The sequence below is a fragment of the Scyliorhinus torazame genome, chromosome 15, assembly GCF_047496885.1.
Source record: "Scyliorhinus torazame isolate Kashiwa2021f chromosome 15, sScyTor2.1, whole genome shotgun sequence".
In the NCBI taxonomy this organism is placed as follows: domain Eukaryota; kingdom Metazoa; phylum Chordata; class Chondrichthyes; order Carcharhiniformes; family Scyliorhinidae; genus Scyliorhinus; species Scyliorhinus torazame.
Genome location: NC_092721.1, coordinates 179,823,786 through 179,841,791, shown reverse-complemented (window position 1 = coordinate 179,841,791; position 18,006 = coordinate 179,823,786). Strand labels below are relative to the sequence as shown.

Genomic DNA, 18,006 nt, shown 5'->3' with positions numbered 1-18,006 from the left:
ACTTGCCGCTTATGCTGTGTGGCATACAAGTGGTCCTGAGTTGTAGCTTCACCAAGTCATTTTTAGATATGCCTATTGCTGCTCCTGGCATGCTCTGCCGCACTCTTCTTGGAACTCGGGTTGGTGGTAATGGCAGAGCAGGGGATATGCCGGACCATGAGGTTACAGATTGTGGTTGAGTACAGTTGTGCCGCTGCAGGTGGGCCACAGCTCCCCTTGGATGCCCAGTTTTCAGTTGCTAGATCTGTTCAAAACCTGTTCCGCATTGCATGGTGTTAGTGGCACACAACACAGTGGAGAATGTCCTCAATGTGAAGGCTTTCTCTCCAAAAGGACTGTGCGGTGGTCATTCTCAAATACTGCCATGGACAGATGTGTCTGAGACGGGTGGATTGGGCAAGTAGGTTTTTTCCCTCTTGTTAGTTGCCTCACCACCGGCCGCAGACCCAGTCTAGCAGCTACATCCCTTAGGGCTCGGCCAGGAGCAGCGCTGGGCAATAAATACTGGCCTTGCCAGGAATGCCCACATCCCACAGATGAATGAACATTTTTTATCTTGTCCGAATCTGCATGCTAGGCATGAAATTTGAAATATCTAAATCTGTCCAACTGTGAGAGATGTAGCTCCAATGTCATTATGGCTACAGTTTATTACTCATTGCTATGTAGGCTTCACTCAAACCACACACTGAAGTAAAGCTTGGACCCTTTCTATCGAAAACTATTAGCTTTCTGAACCCTTCTGGCATCGAGTCAGTGTTGATATCATGTGTCGCCATTAGTTTGATGATATACAGTTGACGAGCAGAATGACTTCCCAATCAGGAAATCATTTCAGTTTGCATAGAGAGACACTCTGTCCAGGATCATTATACTTTATAACACTATTTGCATATGATTAGACTGTTCAATAAAATATAAAAACAAAGTTTTGCAAAATTGTATTGGAGAGTGTATCCTGTGCGGGTTTGATTTGCTTTTTATTGGCCATATCGATGCAGCGACATTCCTATTTTCTTCCAAGAGTGATTAAGATCAGTCATTTTAGAATAAAAAAAGTTGATTTTACAGAAGCCTTTTTAGTTTTTGCAAAGCTATTTCTGTGTGTGCGTGTGTGTGTGCTCAACCATTTATAGTTTATGGTTTCAATCTCATTTATAGGGGTGAAGGCTTCCTTTGTGGACATTGTTGCATAGTCCTGCGGGCCACACTATAGGAAGGATGTGAATGCATTGAAGAGAGTTGTTATGGGCCAGGGTTTAGAGAACCCCAAAGTGTATCATGGAGTTCACCTGACCCACAACGTTTAATAGATTGTGGTTATGGGGAGCATACGGGCCTACTTTGCAGGTGTGGTGCATCAGAGAGTTAAAAGTACTTTTAAATTAAATCACAATGTTTATTTATGAAACCAGTTAACACTTTATAAACCCACAGTAACAACTATCAACACCAATCATCCCCACAGATACAATATTCTATAAGTAACCCTTAATCTTTCCTTGCAACATCCATAAGACAAAAGACCCTTTTTAACACAGAGATCAGATTTAAATTCTCTACTGAGAGCAGTTATCACTTTGAAATCACCCAAATGATCTGGAGACAGTCTTTAGATTGCAGAGAGATCCTTGTACTGCTGCTTGCTTTGTCTGCAGCTATCCAGCTCTCAAAATGAAATTAAAACACACCCTGTAGCAGACAGCCCAAAGTGAAAGTCAAAGCAGACAGACAGCGCAGCTCCACCTACTCTCTGACATCACTGATAAACACCCTTTCTTAAAGGTACATCCACTGCAGCTATTTTATAAACACCTATTTCTTAAAGGTACTCTCACTACAGCTATTTTATAAACACCCATTTTTCGAAGGTACTCTCACATGACAGAGTGCAGAAGAGGTTTGGATTGGATTGTCACGTGTACCGAGGTACAGTGAAAAGTATTTTTCTGCGACCAGCTCAACAGATCATTAAGTACATGGGAAGAAAAGGGCAGAAAAGTAAATACATAATAGGGCAACACAAGGTATACAATGTAACTACATAAGCACCGGCATCGGGTGACGCATACAGGGGTGTAATGTTAATGAGCTCAGTCCATAAGAGGGTCGTTTAGGAGTCTGGTAACAGCAGGGAAGAAGCTGTTTTTGAGTCTGTTCATGTGTGTTCTCAGACCCTTTTATCTCCTGCCTGATGGGAGAAGTTGGAAGAGTGAGTCAATTTAAAATTGCCCCTTCAGTGTTTAGAGGTTAATTAGGGTTATGGAGATTGGAGAGGTTGGGCCTAGACGGGGTGCTCTTTCAGAAGGTTGGTGCAGCCTCAATGGGCCGAATGGCCTCCTTCACTGTATTCCTCCACTGTAAGGATTCTATGAATAGACCTGTTAGACGCTCTTGGAACTAAAGGAGCAGAGGCTGTTGGAATCCTTCACTGTAGCTGGGTCAAAATCCTGAGACTCGACTATATAGATGCCTCCTGGCTAACCTCGTGCCTCGCATCCTGCCCCACTGCCTGTAAATTTGAATGTGTCCCAAAGCTCAGCTGTCCAACTTCTAACTCTCATTGTGGGTGGAATCTTGTGAAACGTTCGGAATCTCTGGGCAGTGAGGAGGGGGGGATGCTTAATTGAGCGGGAGGCAAAATGTCAGCTTCACAGCAGTGGCATGGGAGGTGGTTATTCAGTTGGTGGCATGTTTTCCTTCCCAATGATCAGCAGCAGGAACCTATTTGTAATATATTAGCATGTGATGCTTGCTTATTAAAACAGAATGGTGCCATAAATAGTGGGCGGGATCCTCCAATCCCACGGCAGAGTGTAAACGCCGTCGCGTTTTACAACGGCGTGAAAGGGCCGCTTCCATGTCTAATTCTGGCCCCTACAGGGGGCCAGCACGGCGCTGGAGCAGTTTGCGGTGCGGGATCCGCGCTTGCGCAGTTGCGCCGGTGCCAACGAGGACGTGCGCAGCGGCGCCGGTGCCAACCCGCGCATGCGCAGTGGCCTCCTTCAACGCGCCTGCCCCGACGCAACATGGCGCAGGACCACATGGGCCGACGTGTCGGAAAGGAGGCCCCCAGCCACAGAGATCGGCGGGCCCCGATCACGGGCCAGGCCACATCGGAGGCCCCCACCCCCCCCAACATGGCAGGACTCTGCTCCTTTCTTACGGCTGTTCGGGCCGGGGAATCGGCGGGCCGGCCGCAACCAGCGCCGCATCAGCCACGCCGGTGCCAATGGCGCCGATTCTCCGCTCTGCGGATAATCGCGTGCCAGCGTCAGGGCGGCGTGGCCCATTCGCAGGGATTCTACGGCCCGGCCCAGGGCTGGGAGAATCCCGCCCAGTACCTTTTGCGATTAAGTTAGCAGTGTACGAGCAGAAGAGGTAGTCTTCCTGGTGTCAGGAATCGGGAAGAATGGGTCATTTTTGGGTTGGTAAACTATTACTATTGGAGTGCAACAGGGGTGGCACAGCGGCGCAGTAGTTAGCACTGCTGCCTCACGGCGCTGAAGACCCGGGCTCGATCTCGGCCCTGGATCACTGTCCGTGTGGAGTTTGCACGTTCTCCCCGTGTCTGCGTGGGTTTCACCCCCACACCCCAAAGATGTGTAGAGTAGGTGGATTGGCCACGCTAAATTGCCCCTTAATTGGAAACGTTTTATTTGAAAAGCCATTGGAGTGCCACAGCGATTCGTGCTGGGGGTTCCAACTATTTGCAAACTATATCACTGACTGATGAATCTTAGCTAGATTTTTTTGCGTGACAAAGTCAGGTGAGAGTAAATTTTCAAGAGGACGGAAATGAGATGGCAGAGGAATTCAGACAGATTAAGTGAGTGAGCAAAAATTCGGCAGATGGAGTATAATCTGGGAAAATGTGAACCTGTCCAGGTTGGCAGGAAGGGACTAAAGCAGTGCAGTGAAGTATTTGTTATCCAGCAAGATCGGGGAATGAGTGGGTACCAGTTGTTCAAAAATGCTGTCAAAGGGGTGTTAAATTACCCCAGTTAGCAGACCAGATGCTGTATATCTTTGACCAGACACAATAGCCAAAACGAACCCAATAATTTAATGATTGTAATGTAAAACCCAAGAGCAATTTTGCAGATTTAAAAACCTATTGTCATTTAAATTTTTTGAAAGAACACAGACATTTGACCCTGTGAGGTAACGGCGGGCCTGGCGAGGCCCTGCCCGTCTCCATCACATGACTGACATGGACCATGCCTCTACATATTTAATTGACTGGCCGCCACACGATTGCACTTGGCCAGTTGCTCTGCCTGCAGCTAGAGGTGCCACGGACATTCGCTTCTGCCATTCGGGCCCTTGACATGAGAAGAATATTCCTTCCTCTCTCTCTCCCGCACACTCTGTCTCTCTCCCTCCCTCCCTCCCTCCCTCTCTCTCTCTCTCTCTCCCTCTCTCTCTCTCTCTCTCCCTCTCTCTCTCTCTCTCTCTCCCTCCCCCCCTCTCTCTCCCTCTCTCCCTCTCTCCCTCTCTCTCCCTCTCTCCCTCTCTCCCTCTGTCTCTCCCTCTCTCTCTCCCTCTCTCTCTCTCTCTCTCTCTCTCTCTCTTCCCCCCGCCCCTCCCGCACCCCAGGTTCCAGTCACCCTTGACCTACATTGCTCCTCTTTTGGCAATGCTTCAATTTCAAAATTCTCTTCCTAATCCCCCAATGTCTTGCTCCATCCCTATTTCAGTAACCTCTCCTTCAAGTCCACAAACCTCCAGCATATCTGCGCTCCTCCAATTCTGTTCTTTCGCTCATCCCCAATTTTAATCGCTGCATCATTAGCGGCCAAGCGTTCCACTACCAAAGTCCTTGGGTCTGGAATTCTCCCCCTAATCTTGTCGCTGCCTGTCTGCTTTAGACAACCCTTAAAATCCACCTCTTTTGTCTGAGTTTTAGGTCTCCTTATGCTGAATGTTTGATAAAGCCCTGTGATGTGTGGAGGAAAGTTGTACTATATTAAAGGTGCCAATATAACTGATGTTGTTGCTTTTTGTGGACCTCTCCACAGTTCCTTAGCCATAAATATATTCTCAATTGGGTTTTAAAGGTAGATTCAAATACATAGGTGACACTAAATTTTAAACTTGTGCTTATGCAGTCACGCGGCATAATTGTAGTGCCCTTAAGTTCCTCCATGTAATGTAGCAGAAGCTGATACGAATTACAGGACCACTTAAAGGTGTATTCAATAGGACTGGAAGAGCTTGTGTAAGAGAAAAGCTTTGGCTAAATTAAATTTTCTCTTGTTACAGAGTATATAAAAATGAAAAGAGAGCTGGACTTTCTAAAGACAACCTCTTACTTCGAGGCTGTACAATCAGAAATACAGAAGAAGTCGTGGGGATCGTAATCTATGCAGGTACTTGTGTGTAAAGGTTTGTGCGCGTGTGTGGGTTTATGCACGGGTTTGTGCGCGTGTGCGGGTTTGTGCGCGTGTGCGGGTTTATGCACGGGTTTGTGCGCGTGTGTGGGTTTGTGCACGTGTGTGGGTTTGTGCGCATGTGCGGGTTTGTGCGCATGTACGGTGTGTACATAGATGTCTGAAAATGTGTGCATGCGTGTACAGGTGTGTGTGTGGGTTTGTGTGCGTGCGTGCATGCAAGTGTGTATTCACAAGCATATTCTGTTTAAGAGCCAGGATGTTTCTCATTTTGTGATCCACCCTCATTCAAGCACATCATTTGCTGTTAATGTACTTGCAGCTACCCTGAGAGTCTGTATCTCCATTTCTTTTAAGGCATTAGTCAGTATAATATCCTCTGGTCTCCTGACTTATGGTGATAAATCCCAAATTTCTTTACCCGTCAGTCTGGCCTCAATAAAAGTCGAGATGGATTTGCAGGTACAGCATTAGTTATTTTATTTGACTTGCAAGCCTGACTCAGTTCACAGCGGTACAAAGCACATCTTGCTTCGTACACCTCTGGAATCAAGTGAGTCTGTAGAACAAAGAAGTCTCTACTGATACATTCAAATGGCATCAAGTTTCACATACACGATTCCCATAGGTCATCCTATACCCCTCCTGACCTATCCATACACTCTAATTGGCTCACTTCCAATCCCTTCCTCTGGCCCCTATTACCCAGCATCCTTTTCTCCTCCTTTGGTGGACACACCTCTTCCTTTGCTTCGCCATGCGGTCTGAAATCCTTTGTGAGCTCACCAGGATTAGACTGGCCTATCTCTACATTGCATTAACTAATATCTCTAAAGTAACTATTTTATATCACATTCGTCAATGGGACTTAATCTGGTTTCATTTCTGCCACGCACAATGGCACGGTAGTGTGGGGAAGGGGGTGGAGTCAGGTTAGGGTAGTTTGGTTGTAGAAGTGTTTGGGCTTGAGGATGCTACTTGAGGTTGTGGGGGTTGAGTAGTCGGGTCAGGTAGGGGTGGGCAGCAGGATTGGCGTGTGAGTGGGGCAGGTTGTGGTTGTGGGTTGGGTTGTGCTGTTAATCACCGAGTTACACCAGAGATAAAGCAGTGTAACAATTCTGGGGCAAGTGCCCATATCTAGCCAAGCCACTGACTCAGCATAGCAGATACTCAGGAAGAGATCTGCGTATTGGAAATTTAAACTTCCTGGCAGTTCGAGTGTACGTGTGCACATCAGGATTACCTCAGGGTCCCAACGGGTACCAGCAAAATGAGTTCAATGCTTTGCTGTTCCTGGTACCAGAGGATCTGGCCCATATCTCTTTTCTTCTTTAATTTTCCTTTATTTTTTTTCTTTTGTTCCTTCTCTCCTTTTTGTTTCCCTCTCTCTCTCTCTCTCTCTCTCTTTCACTTTCTCCCTCGTATCCCCCACTTCCCCCAGTTTCTTCACAGGGTAGACTATTGAAAGATTGTTATAGTTTGCTGGTAGTAAATCCATAGAATTCCTGCAGCGCAGAAGGAGGCTATTCGGCCCATCAATTCTGCATCAACACTCCGAAAGAGCACTCAGCCTAGGCGCCACTCCCCACCTCATCCCCGTAACCCCACCTAACTGGCGCAGTTTCGCAATTGTCCCAAACATGGTTGTACATGTGCAATGTGCATTTCCCATTTCCAGACATCTATGTGCTTTAACCCTATTGCTGCATTTCATGCCACGATCATGGTTTTGATAAGTTAGCAGAGCTTGCTGCTTTCAAGCTTAAAATTAGATGTCCTTAAACTTGTGTTTATTCTGAATTCAGACCTCGGAAGGCAAAGGACCATCATATTTTGGCGTTACTTCCTGAGTAAAACTATAAGGTGCTGCTTGGTCTTATGTTTCTTCTTTGTGTGAGGTCATCAGCCGAGATTTTCTATTTTCTATTCCGCCCTTTTCTATTTCTATTTATGGCTGAATCGTGCCCCTTTGGTCTGATACCAAGTGACGTGCCGGTGGTTGTATGTTGCTAGCAGCTAGAAGAGAACCACATTTTTTGTACCAGTCCAGATTTGCAAGAGGTGAGGCTGCACTCTGCTCAAGAGTGCTGCTGCTCACTTCAACATGCAAAACGGTTATTCTCAAATGAGCAGGAAGAGCAGCTGACTGCTCGATAAGCGCCCTTCAATCATTAAAATGCGGATGGTGACACATCAGGTAACCAGGGGGCTTTTTGCATTTGCAACTCTTGCCCTTCCAGCAAGCTTTGCACCAAGTGCCACTAAGTTGCTGATGGGGAGACTTACTGCCCCTACCTGTTACAGGCTGAATTCAAGGGTTAGAAATAAACTCGTTTTTGCGCATTTGAGTCTACGCTCAAATGCATGAGGCTTTGGCAGAACAGTGGCAGCATAAAAGCTGCTTAATTTAAATACTGGAGATCATTAGCATGGTTGCTAGGCGAGTCTCTTTGATCAATCTCTGAGTGGTAGCAAAAGTGTGAACACATGTTGTTTGAGGTAACTATGTAGGCTGGTAATTAGTTGTGAGGTAGGAGACTGAGTGGCAGTGAAGGATTTATTATCTCACTGGGGTGTGATAAGTGGCATTCTCCAGGGAATCTGTATTTGGGCCTCACTTCTCCATTTCTTTTTAATGTAGTAGCAGTGACCCACAAAATATTTGTGCTGAAATTTGCATCTTTATTGCATCAGTGAGAATCCTTGCAGTGCAGAAGGAGGCCATTCTGCCCATCAAATCTGCACCGGCCCTCTGAAAGATCATGCAATCGAGGTCTGTTCCCTCACCCTATCTCCGCAACCCAGTGCATTGATCACTGCCAATCCACCTAACCTGCACATCTTTTGGACAGTGGGAGGAAACCGGAGCACCCGGAGTAAACCCACGCAGACGAACTTCACACAGACCGCCACCCGAGGCCGGAATCGAACCCAGGTCCCTGGTGTCGTGAGGTAGCAGCGCTAACCACTGTGCCACGGTGCCGTGAGGACACTAACAAGACTTCTCTACTTTGATGCCACAGCAGAACCCCCAAAAAAATGTTGTTTTGAAATTAACAACCTACGTGTAAAGACAGTGTCATGGCACAAAAGGACGCTGATATTAAAGAGTGGCTGAGGAGATGAAGTAAATGAAGAAATGGTCAGCTGCCAATGAGAAACACTGGTTGTACAATTAATGGAAATGTCAACGAAGAGAAGTGGGGGGGGGGGCGGGGGCATGTGGCGCAGTGGTTAGCAGTGGGACTGCGGCGCTGAGGACCCGGGTTTGAATCCCGCCCCTGGGTCACTGCCCGTGTGGAGTTTGCACATTCTCCCCATTGTTATGGGAGAGGTGTTTTCAGAACCCCAAAATGTATCATGGAGTTCAAACAACCCTCCCCCCCACCCCCCCCCCTTTAATGGATTGTTGCTTTTGAAGCACACGGCTTGTTCCCCAGGTGTAGTATTACAATTATAGACACGTGGTTTTTAAAACAAAACAATGTTTATTCCATGAACTCAAATTAACCTTTTAAATAAACATTGGATCTCTTAACACCCCTTACTTCAAAGATAACCCCGAAAATAATACGACACTACCCAATCCTGAAAACTGTTCCTTTACACATCCAAAAGACTTAACAAATCGTTCAAACAGAAGCACTTTAGATTTATATTCAATACTGAGACCTTTTTACAAGTCCGATTCCACCAAATGATTAAGAGATAGTCCTTCATGGCAGAGATCACCAGCAGTGCAGCTCACAGCCACACCCAAGCTTTCTTCAAACTAAAACTTCCAAAAGCAGAAGTGAGCTCAGCTCCCCCCCCCCCCCCCCCCCCCCCGTGACATCACTTCAGTAATATGATCAGCTTCATTTTTTAAAGGTACATTTCTTAAACATCCAATTCTTAAAGGCACTCTCACATGACACCATGTCTGCATGGGTTTCACCCCCACAACCCAGCGACGTGCAGGTTGGCCAAGCTAAATTACCCCTTAATTGGAAATAAAATAATTGGGTACACTAAATTTATTTTTTTTAAACCAAGAGGAGGGGGGTGGAGGTGGATAGGTGGTGGTGCTCCCCCTCTGAGGCCCCAGGAGCTCCACTTGCAGGCGGCATGGTAGCACAGTGGTTAGCCCAGTTGCTTCACAGCTCCATAGTCCCAGGTTCGATTCCCAGCTTGGGTCACTGTCTGTGCGGAGTCTGCACGTTCTCCCCATATCTGCGTGGGCTTCCTCCGGGTGCCCCGGTTTCCTCCCACAGTCCAAAGATGTGCACGTTAGGTGGATTGGCCATGCTAAATTGCTCTTCGGTGTCCAAAAAAGGTTGGGTGGGGGTACAGGGTTGAAGGAGGTGTGAGCTTGGGTAGGATGATCTTTCCGGGGGCTGGTGCAAACTTGATGGGCCGGGTGGCCTCCTTCTGCACTGTTGATTCTATGATTCTGAGAGTCAGAACTTCAATATTGTAAAGAAGGAGGAGAAAACACTGGGTGGCATAGAAGGCTGTGAAAGTATCAGTCTTTGTGCCAAAGAAGATTGGCATAAGCCAGGTAACTTGGCATGAAATCGATGCATGGTATATATTCTGTAAATCCTGTAATAATTCATATCTACTGTGAGTGATTGAGATGGATAACTACAATGACATTTATGGATGAAATTTTAATTCTGAGACGTCAGGCCTTGAAAGGCTTCTGTTTCCATCTTGATAAATATTTAAATAATTTTAGGTGCATGCGAGTGACAACATTTGTACAATTCTGGAATGGACTTGCCAGCAGTCCAAACACCCATTACAAGAGCTTTCCAGCAAGAGCCTAATGCTAGTCCAGTGTCCTTGGTCCTCAGCTATCTTTCTCTAATCTTTTTTAGGTCATGAGACTAAAGCTATGTTAAACAACAACGGACCACGCTACAAACGTAGCAAGCTGGAGAGGCAGATGAATGTAGATGTCTTCTGGTGTGTGATCATACTTTTTGTGATGTGCCTTTTCTCAGCCATTGGTAAGTTGTGATATGTTGTATCAGTTTAGGCCAAATTAGTCAAATCTCTTGGAATCAAGAGTGGGCCCAACAGATCCATAGCTAAATAGCGCTGATAAACCACTAAGGGTGGGGGGGGACACTCCATTTTGACTGTTCTGCCATGTTTGAGTTTGATCAAGCGGACCAAGCTGGGTAGCCTTTCCTTAAGGATGCTGCTGAAACACTTACATATATGCCTGATAGGAGAAGAAAAAAGACCACATACACTCAGAATCATTGTACATAAAGTGCTGTTTGCTTCTGAAACCCCTTGTCTGCGTGGTATGCACCACTGCCCTGGCTCCTCCTCCTGCCTCCTTCATCTTCCTCATTGAGAGCTTTGCAGTGGACACTTCTTAATCATGCCTCTGGTCAATCTCTGGCCTCTTGCCCTTCTCCAATCTTTGGATATTGTACATCTCTCCGGCTCTAGCTTCTCTTCTATCCTATCCGGTTTCCTTCTCACTTTCTGTGCTTGCTTGAGTCTCCCTTTCTCATTCGCTTCCCTCTCAGTCCATTTCTGGCTAAGGTTCCCTCCACTCAATTGCTAAGAGCAATTCCTAAAGATTGTTTGGATTGTGATCTCATTGCCGCCTCGCTTCGGAGAATGTCTATTGCAAATGATCAAAGGCATCGAAGTGGTTCGGGATGCTGGAATTGGAAGCTTTGCTGTGAAGCTTAATTTTGGCCCAGTGTTTCCTGTACGAGGGGAACTAAACGAGAATGAGGAGCTCCTGATGGCCTGTGTGGAACTGCAATCAAGTCCACAATGCAAGGATGAAAATAAATCCGTCGCAACATCTGTCTCGGAGAAAGGATTCAGACAGTCTGAAGGAATAGCAAATGGGAAGCAGATTAAGTGAAGAGTTTGAAACTGGCTTTTGCAAGTGAAGGAAGAGTTTGGCGGAGCAGTGTCAGGAAAGCAGAAAGTGCTGGGAACAGGTCCGGCAGCATCTATGGCAAGAGGAGCAGAGTTAATGTTCTGAGTCCAATATGATCCTTCTACACAACTGTTCCAAAGAAGAGTCATATTGGACTTGAAACGTTAACTCTTGTTTCTCTCTCCACAGATGCTGCCAGACTTGCTGGGCGTTCCCATCACTTTGTTTTTATTTCAGCTCTTCAGCGTCTGCAGCATTTTTGCTTTTATTTCAGTGTCAGGAAACGAACGAACAGAATGGACAGTTCCCAGGAAGAAAGCTCAGTGATTAACAGGCCCAGTTTTCAAAGGAAATTGGAACTGGTCCACTTCAGGGGCTCCCGATTGGCCAGTGGGGAGGCTCCCGATTGGTCAGTGGGCCGGCTCCCTATTGGCCAGTAGAGCGGCCGGCTCCCAATTGGCCAGTGGAGCGGCGCTCTGTTGGCCAGCTGAATTGTCTCCGGTTAGTAAGTTGAGCCCTGAGGACAGGGAAGTTGCTGATGGGAGATTAATCGCTTTCACTCAAAGAAATTCCTTCAAAAACATGCTACTGAAAAATTTGCAGTCCAACGTTTGGGACATTTTTAAAATTAAAATAATTCTGGTCGGAGTTAATTGGAAATTTGATGACCTAGAGTAAATCTTTAAAAAGAAAATGTCCGTCAAGATATTGGCCTTCACTTCGGTTTCAAGATCAGGTGAATTTATACACCGCAAAGCTACAGAACATCGCTGTGGCTGCAGGGTGTGCCTCCTTCAGGATGAACTGGTGCCTCGCTAATGTTTCTTCAAAAGCACTTTTTAAACTAGTGACTTTCATCACCTAGAAAGTTCAAGAGCAACAGGAACATGGTAGCATCAGCACTGTGAGGTGCCTCTTCAAGCCACACACCATCCTGCCTTGGACATTGCATTGCCATTTCTCTATCATCACTGGGTCAAGAATTGCAGAACTGTCTGAATAATACTGTTGTGGGAGCTTCAACCGTTCAAGAAGAAAACCCACCGTCACCTTTTCAAGGAGAGTTGAAGATGGACAATAAATGCCAGCCTTGCTACTGATATCCATCACCTCAAGAATTAATAATTTTTTTGGGGGAAAAAGCTGACTTCAAACAAATCTTAGTGACAGATATGAGCAGACTTAATATTCCGCAGTAGCTAGTTGGGAAATGTGCTGTTTTACCTTGATTTTGTTAGCCGTGTTTCTTAACATCATTTTTTTTTTCTGTTGCAACACGTAGGCCACGGACTCTGGGTAGCTCAGTACGGTGATGAGCGACCGGCGTTTGACGTTCTCAGCAGTGATGGCACCTCCTTATCTCCTGCTTTATCTGGATTATATTTGTTCTTTACGATGATAATTGTCCTGCAGGTAACATAGCTGAATCATTTTAATTGCACAACAGTTTCCTTTATAAAATAGGACATTATTCTTCCTAATCGGGCAACAGAATTCTAATGCTGATGTCTTATTTCAGAAGCCAGTGATCCCTGTGGAATGAAGCTTCTGATCCCAAAAAGGAATTGCCACTTCCCCAATTACTTTCACTCCAGTCTTGGTGACCTTGACTTTAGCCGTCCGCTTCCTAAACGCTGGAATTTATAACCTTGAACATATTACCTACCTCTTTAAACAAGGTTTTACTCATCCATCTTGATATCGCCTTACGTGGCATAGTGACAAATTGAGCCAGGCAACGCACCTGAGAAACACTTTGGGACGTTTTTCTACATTAAAGGGGCTTAATAATGCAAGTTGTTCTAATTTATGGCCTGGACTTTTCAGATGTCGGCGTCTCATTTCCCACCATCCGAATCCCTGCCGACCCCCGAGTGCCCCCGTTTCAGGCTCGGATGAAGCCGGCCAATCGGATTGGCAGTCGTGGAGGGAGTTCCGGAGGGATGGAGGCTGGGCAGGCAACCACAACTGGGGAAAGGGCGGCCTGCCTATCCGAGGCCTTGCACCCCCGTCAAATGGCTGCTTTGTCGGGGAGAACAGGAACCCAGAGGGAGTCCTGTTCCTGCAATTTCACCCCCATCCACGTAAAAGCCCGCCAGCGAGTGGGCAGAAGATTCTGCCCTATATTATATTGTATTGCATTTGTCTTTGTGTAGATAATATCTTTACAATATAAATATTTTACCCAAATTCAGGGACTTTCAATGATCTGCTAGTTTCTATTATGCACTTGGTGGGAGGTGGAGGTCTCTCGTCATCAGCAAACCGCATTCTTTATTGTGATGACTGAGATTGAAAAGCAAGGTGTTTCAGTGAATGAGAATACATTTCTCCCTGTTAAAATGCTGCTACAGCCCAATTGTTTTAACTTGCAGATTTCAGACTTTTCCGGCTTCAGATCTCCACCTGTAGCACTTTGCTTTTAATTTTAATTTGCTCTTATCTGATCAACACTGCTTACGTCATTCGCCACCAGTTTTCTGTCCTCCCCTGCAGACTGAGGCCTGCTGGATATGGTTCCATGGGCTGTCAGCTTCCAGTACCGCCTGAGGTAGAGGTACCCCAGGTTTGCGCCTCGACAGGGAATGTCAGCAGTCTGTCTGGCTGAGAAAGGTACTGTACGCAAGCCCAATCCTCTCCTCGTACATGCACGTCCCTGTCACCGGGTGGTGGCATGAGTGAAAACATTGACAGTTTTGCCACCCTTTGTCGTTCAGGGAATGTGGGGAGGATGGTGATTTAACGCTCGTGTTTGCCGCGAGCACAAACATCATCGAATCCCACGAGAGTCTGGAAACAAGATTCTCACCGGCACGATCTTGTTTCCCAATTTTCCCAATTGCCCCCTCGCCGGTAATTTAACGGGCTTCGCACCCGCAAAGGGCAGGAACCACATTTCCACGTATTTTAATTCATTAACATATTATTAAAGGGCTTGCCAGCCACATGATTTCCCCTCCGCCACCCGCCCAACTAAATATTCAGTCACATTGGCGAGTTTACAACAGCTCTATAAGAAAGAGAATCAATCGAGCTGAACCCGCTGGCGAAACCAAGGTAAATATAGCCCCCTGGAGAGGAAAATGTCACACTGCCCCCTGGCACTGCCCCAGTGCCAACCTGAGTGGCCGAAGATATGGTCTGAAAGCTCGGCAGTGCATCTTGGTGAGATTCATGGCAGTTGTCAGTCCAAGCCTGACACTCTGACAAAATTATAGGAAAACTCCACCCAATATTCACAGCTCCAGCACTAAACTGCTGCTTCACTAAAATGCTCATTTGGGATTAGCTGGAGGAATTGATCAAAGTAAAGATCAGCCATGGAAATAGCACGCAAGTTGAAGCCGGAGGAATAAGAGTTTTCATGCACATTCTTGTGAATCAGTGAGATATACCGATGCCACTCCAAAGATAATAATCTAGGCAGACACTCCAGCATTGAGGGAGTGCTACACTGTTGCAGGTGCCGTCTATCTGATGAGATGTTAAGCAGATATAAAAGATGGAAGGAGAACGCGGACGTTATTCCAACGGTGCATTGGCCAATATTTATCAATCCGCATCGCAAAAAACAGAGTACGTGGTCATTATGACAATGCTGTTTAATGTGTACAAATAAATATCTGCCGTGTTTCCTGCATTGCAACAGTGATCACCTTTCGAAAAGTACTTCATTGGCTGTAAAGTGCTTTGTGGTCCTGATAGGTGCTATCCAAATGAAAGTTTTCTTAAAGTTGATCTATACACTCTGATTGAACTTTAAGGGTGTCTTTCATTAACCTTCGGTCAGCCGCATGCAGCAACGCAGCTGAGGTGGGAAGAACGTGGGTTTCTGATATTCTGGCGGTGGGATTGCTTTGTGGCGGGAACATGGTCACTGTTATAATGCTATTTATTTTTAATGCAGGTGTTGATTCCGATCTCACTCTACGTTTCCATTGAGATCATTAAAATTTGCCAAGTATTTTTCATCCATCAAGACACTGACCTGTATGATGAAGAGACAGATTCCCGGCTGCAGTGCCGAGCATTAAACATCACAGAAGATCTGGGGCAAATACAGTACATTTTCTCTGATAAAACTGGAACACTGACAGAAAATAAAATGGTGTTCAGAAGATGCACAGTGGCCGGGGTTGAGTACTCACATGATGCTAATGGTAAGTCAGGTTTGCTGATACCTGCTTTAGCAAAGTGAAACCTCTATGGCGAACCCCTCTGACACCATGTGTAACCCCAGAACCCGCAGACATATGCAAGTCAGGGAGGCTGTGATCCCTGAGCTGTTCTGAATGGGCTGATGTCAGTGCGGGACAACAATGGGGTTACATACAAATGAATGAGAGGTGGCAGGGGTGTAGGGGAATAAATATTGCTAACGCCAGGTATGCCCTCTGTTGATGTGCACCTCTGTATGGTGTTAAACTACTGATGGGCAACCTCGGCTAGTGAGTGGGCTGCATGAGTGTGACCCTCTTTCATCTCAGTGGGCCGCAAGATTCAAATCTGGCTTGTTCACTAACCATGACCCTTGAATAAGATTAAATGCATTTAATATACGCTAATATTTCATAACGAGTTATAGAAAATACTTAACCATTCATATATTGATCGAACTACCATCAACTTTAAATGGTAAAAATAAAATAATTATTTACTCTTTGTTTGGACACAGAAGGAACACGCGGATCTCACAGCCAGTGTGAGCAATCCGCGTGCATCTCACTCCACTTGCTTTACATGTGAATCACTTCAGTTGTACGGGTAGGAAGAAAGCTCCAGGGACGTGACTCTGCACGTGGGCAACAGCCAACACAATGCCTCATGAGCCGCACTTGGAACCCTGATGGGCCACAGGTTGTCCACTACTGTGCTAAACCCACATGGAAAAAAATTCATTTGTCCAATTTGTCTCCATTCAGATTTGTTTTGATGAGTTTATTTTTCCGTACGTCAGTGCATTCTGCACATTGACATAGACATAGAATCCCTAGACTGCTGCAGAAGGAGGTCATTCAGCCCATCGAGTCTGCACCGACCCTCCGACAGAGCACTCTACCGAGGCCCACTCCCCTGCTCTATCCCTGAAACCCCGGGCAATGATCATTGCCAATCCACCTAACCTGCACATCTTTAGGAAGTCGTGACTGCTCAACCCCTGGCTTAAACGGATCGACTATATTTTGTCATCGGCCGCCATGTTGTAGAACCCGTTGTGGGCACCTTCATCACCTCATTGAAACAACTTGTAAGAGGTATTACTCGGAAATCGAATTACCTGATAATTTTCCCCCACCATCAGTGAAAGAAGGAAGTTATACAAGTGGAAGATTAACAGAGCGGCAGTGAATGTCCATCTAGCACAGAAGCCACTGCAAAATAGACAGGGTGAGAAGTGGTGAAAAGTGGGGTTCCTGTTGGACTTCAATTTACCTTTAACCTTTTGAGCGAGCAGCTCCGAGTTACTAACAATCCGACAATATCAATTCTTATTGAGTAAACTTTATAGAGAAAATTCAGGACTAGCTGGTTATAACTTTAAAAATCGGATGTTCCCTGCAGTCCTGTAATCTTTTCCATTCTGGACCCGACATCCACTTCCTACACAGAGAATATATATCTGACTGCAACATGTGTAAGAAGGGAATGTGCATATTTTGAATGTAAATTTTGTTTTAAGTTTGGGGCGATTTTTACTCCATTCTATGTCTATGTCAATGTGCAACTGCATTCCTTTGTGCAGGCGATCAGTTTGAAGCTGCATGGTGGTGCGCTGATCAGATTACTGCACTCTGGTTGTCGTGGCATAATGCGCCCACTCGGCCTCCGATCATACTGTGAAGAAGAGCAAATTAAACTGCCGTCCTGTGATAGAGGGATAAGCTATGAGAAATTACTTGATAAACCGAGACTCTATCCAACCTCCCTAAACCTATCTGTGACAGGGGTGCAAGATCCATAATGGAATGAGGAAAGTAATCCTGGAACAATTCGTTCCCAGGAGACAAAGCTACAGAGCTTCTCCTATGCGCATCTTTGAGGGTGCTACGGCTGTTTGTTTCTTTAAATTTAGAGTACCCAATTATTTTTTTCCCAATTAAGGGGCAATTTAGTGTGGCCAATCCACGTACTCTGCACATCTTTGGGTTGTGGGGCTGAAACCCACGCAGACACAGGGAGAAAGTGCAACTCCACACAGACAGTGACCTGGGATCGAACCCAGGTCCTCAGTGCCGTAGGCAGCAGTACTAAACACTGGGCCACTGTGCTGCCCTGCTAAGGCTGTTTTTAAAAATAAACAAAACGAATGGGATCCCGAATCACACAAAAGAAAGAAATTTATCAATCACAGAATAGGTCTCCATTGGAGTATTGTGTGCAATTATGGGCTTCACACTTTGAAACGACGTTAGAGGTGATTTACTATATTTATACCAGAGTTGAAGGATTTCAGTTACGTGGAGATGCTAGAAAATCTGAAATTGTTCTTAAAGCACCGAAGGTGAAGGGGAGATTTAAGATCTTACATCCAGGATGGGAGCAGTGTGCATTTGGACTAGCCCCATTCCTCCACAGGTGGTACCATTAGTTTAAAAGTTTGGTTCACTCACAAAAATTACCAATTTTTTATCTTTGTGAATAATAGAGACTTTAACCAGATTTCTTTCAATAAACAGCAAACCTATTAGTCTATTATAAAACTAGTCCGGTTAAATA

At 45.8% G+C, this 18,006-nt stretch overlaps 1 protein-coding gene across 2 annotated transcripts in view; it reads left to right on the top strand.

Annotated features, from left to right (window-relative positions):
• The window catches only part of atp10a (ATPase phospholipid transporting 10A), a 355,898-nt gene that overhangs the window by 266,699 nt on the left and 71,193 nt on the right, over window positions 1-18,006 (top strand). For both annotated transcript variants that reach the window (XM_072477214.1, XM_072477215.1), the window contains 4 exons: window positions 5,266-5,372; window positions 10,256-10,387; window positions 12,572-12,702; window positions 15,197-15,449. In XM_072477214.1, the coding sequence (XP_072333315.1) occupies window positions 5,266-5,372; window positions 10,256-10,387; window positions 12,572-12,702; window positions 15,197-15,449 (623 nt within the window). The remainder of the gene's footprint in view (window positions 1-5,265; window positions 5,373-10,255; window positions 10,388-12,571; window positions 12,703-15,196; window positions 15,450-18,006) is intronic.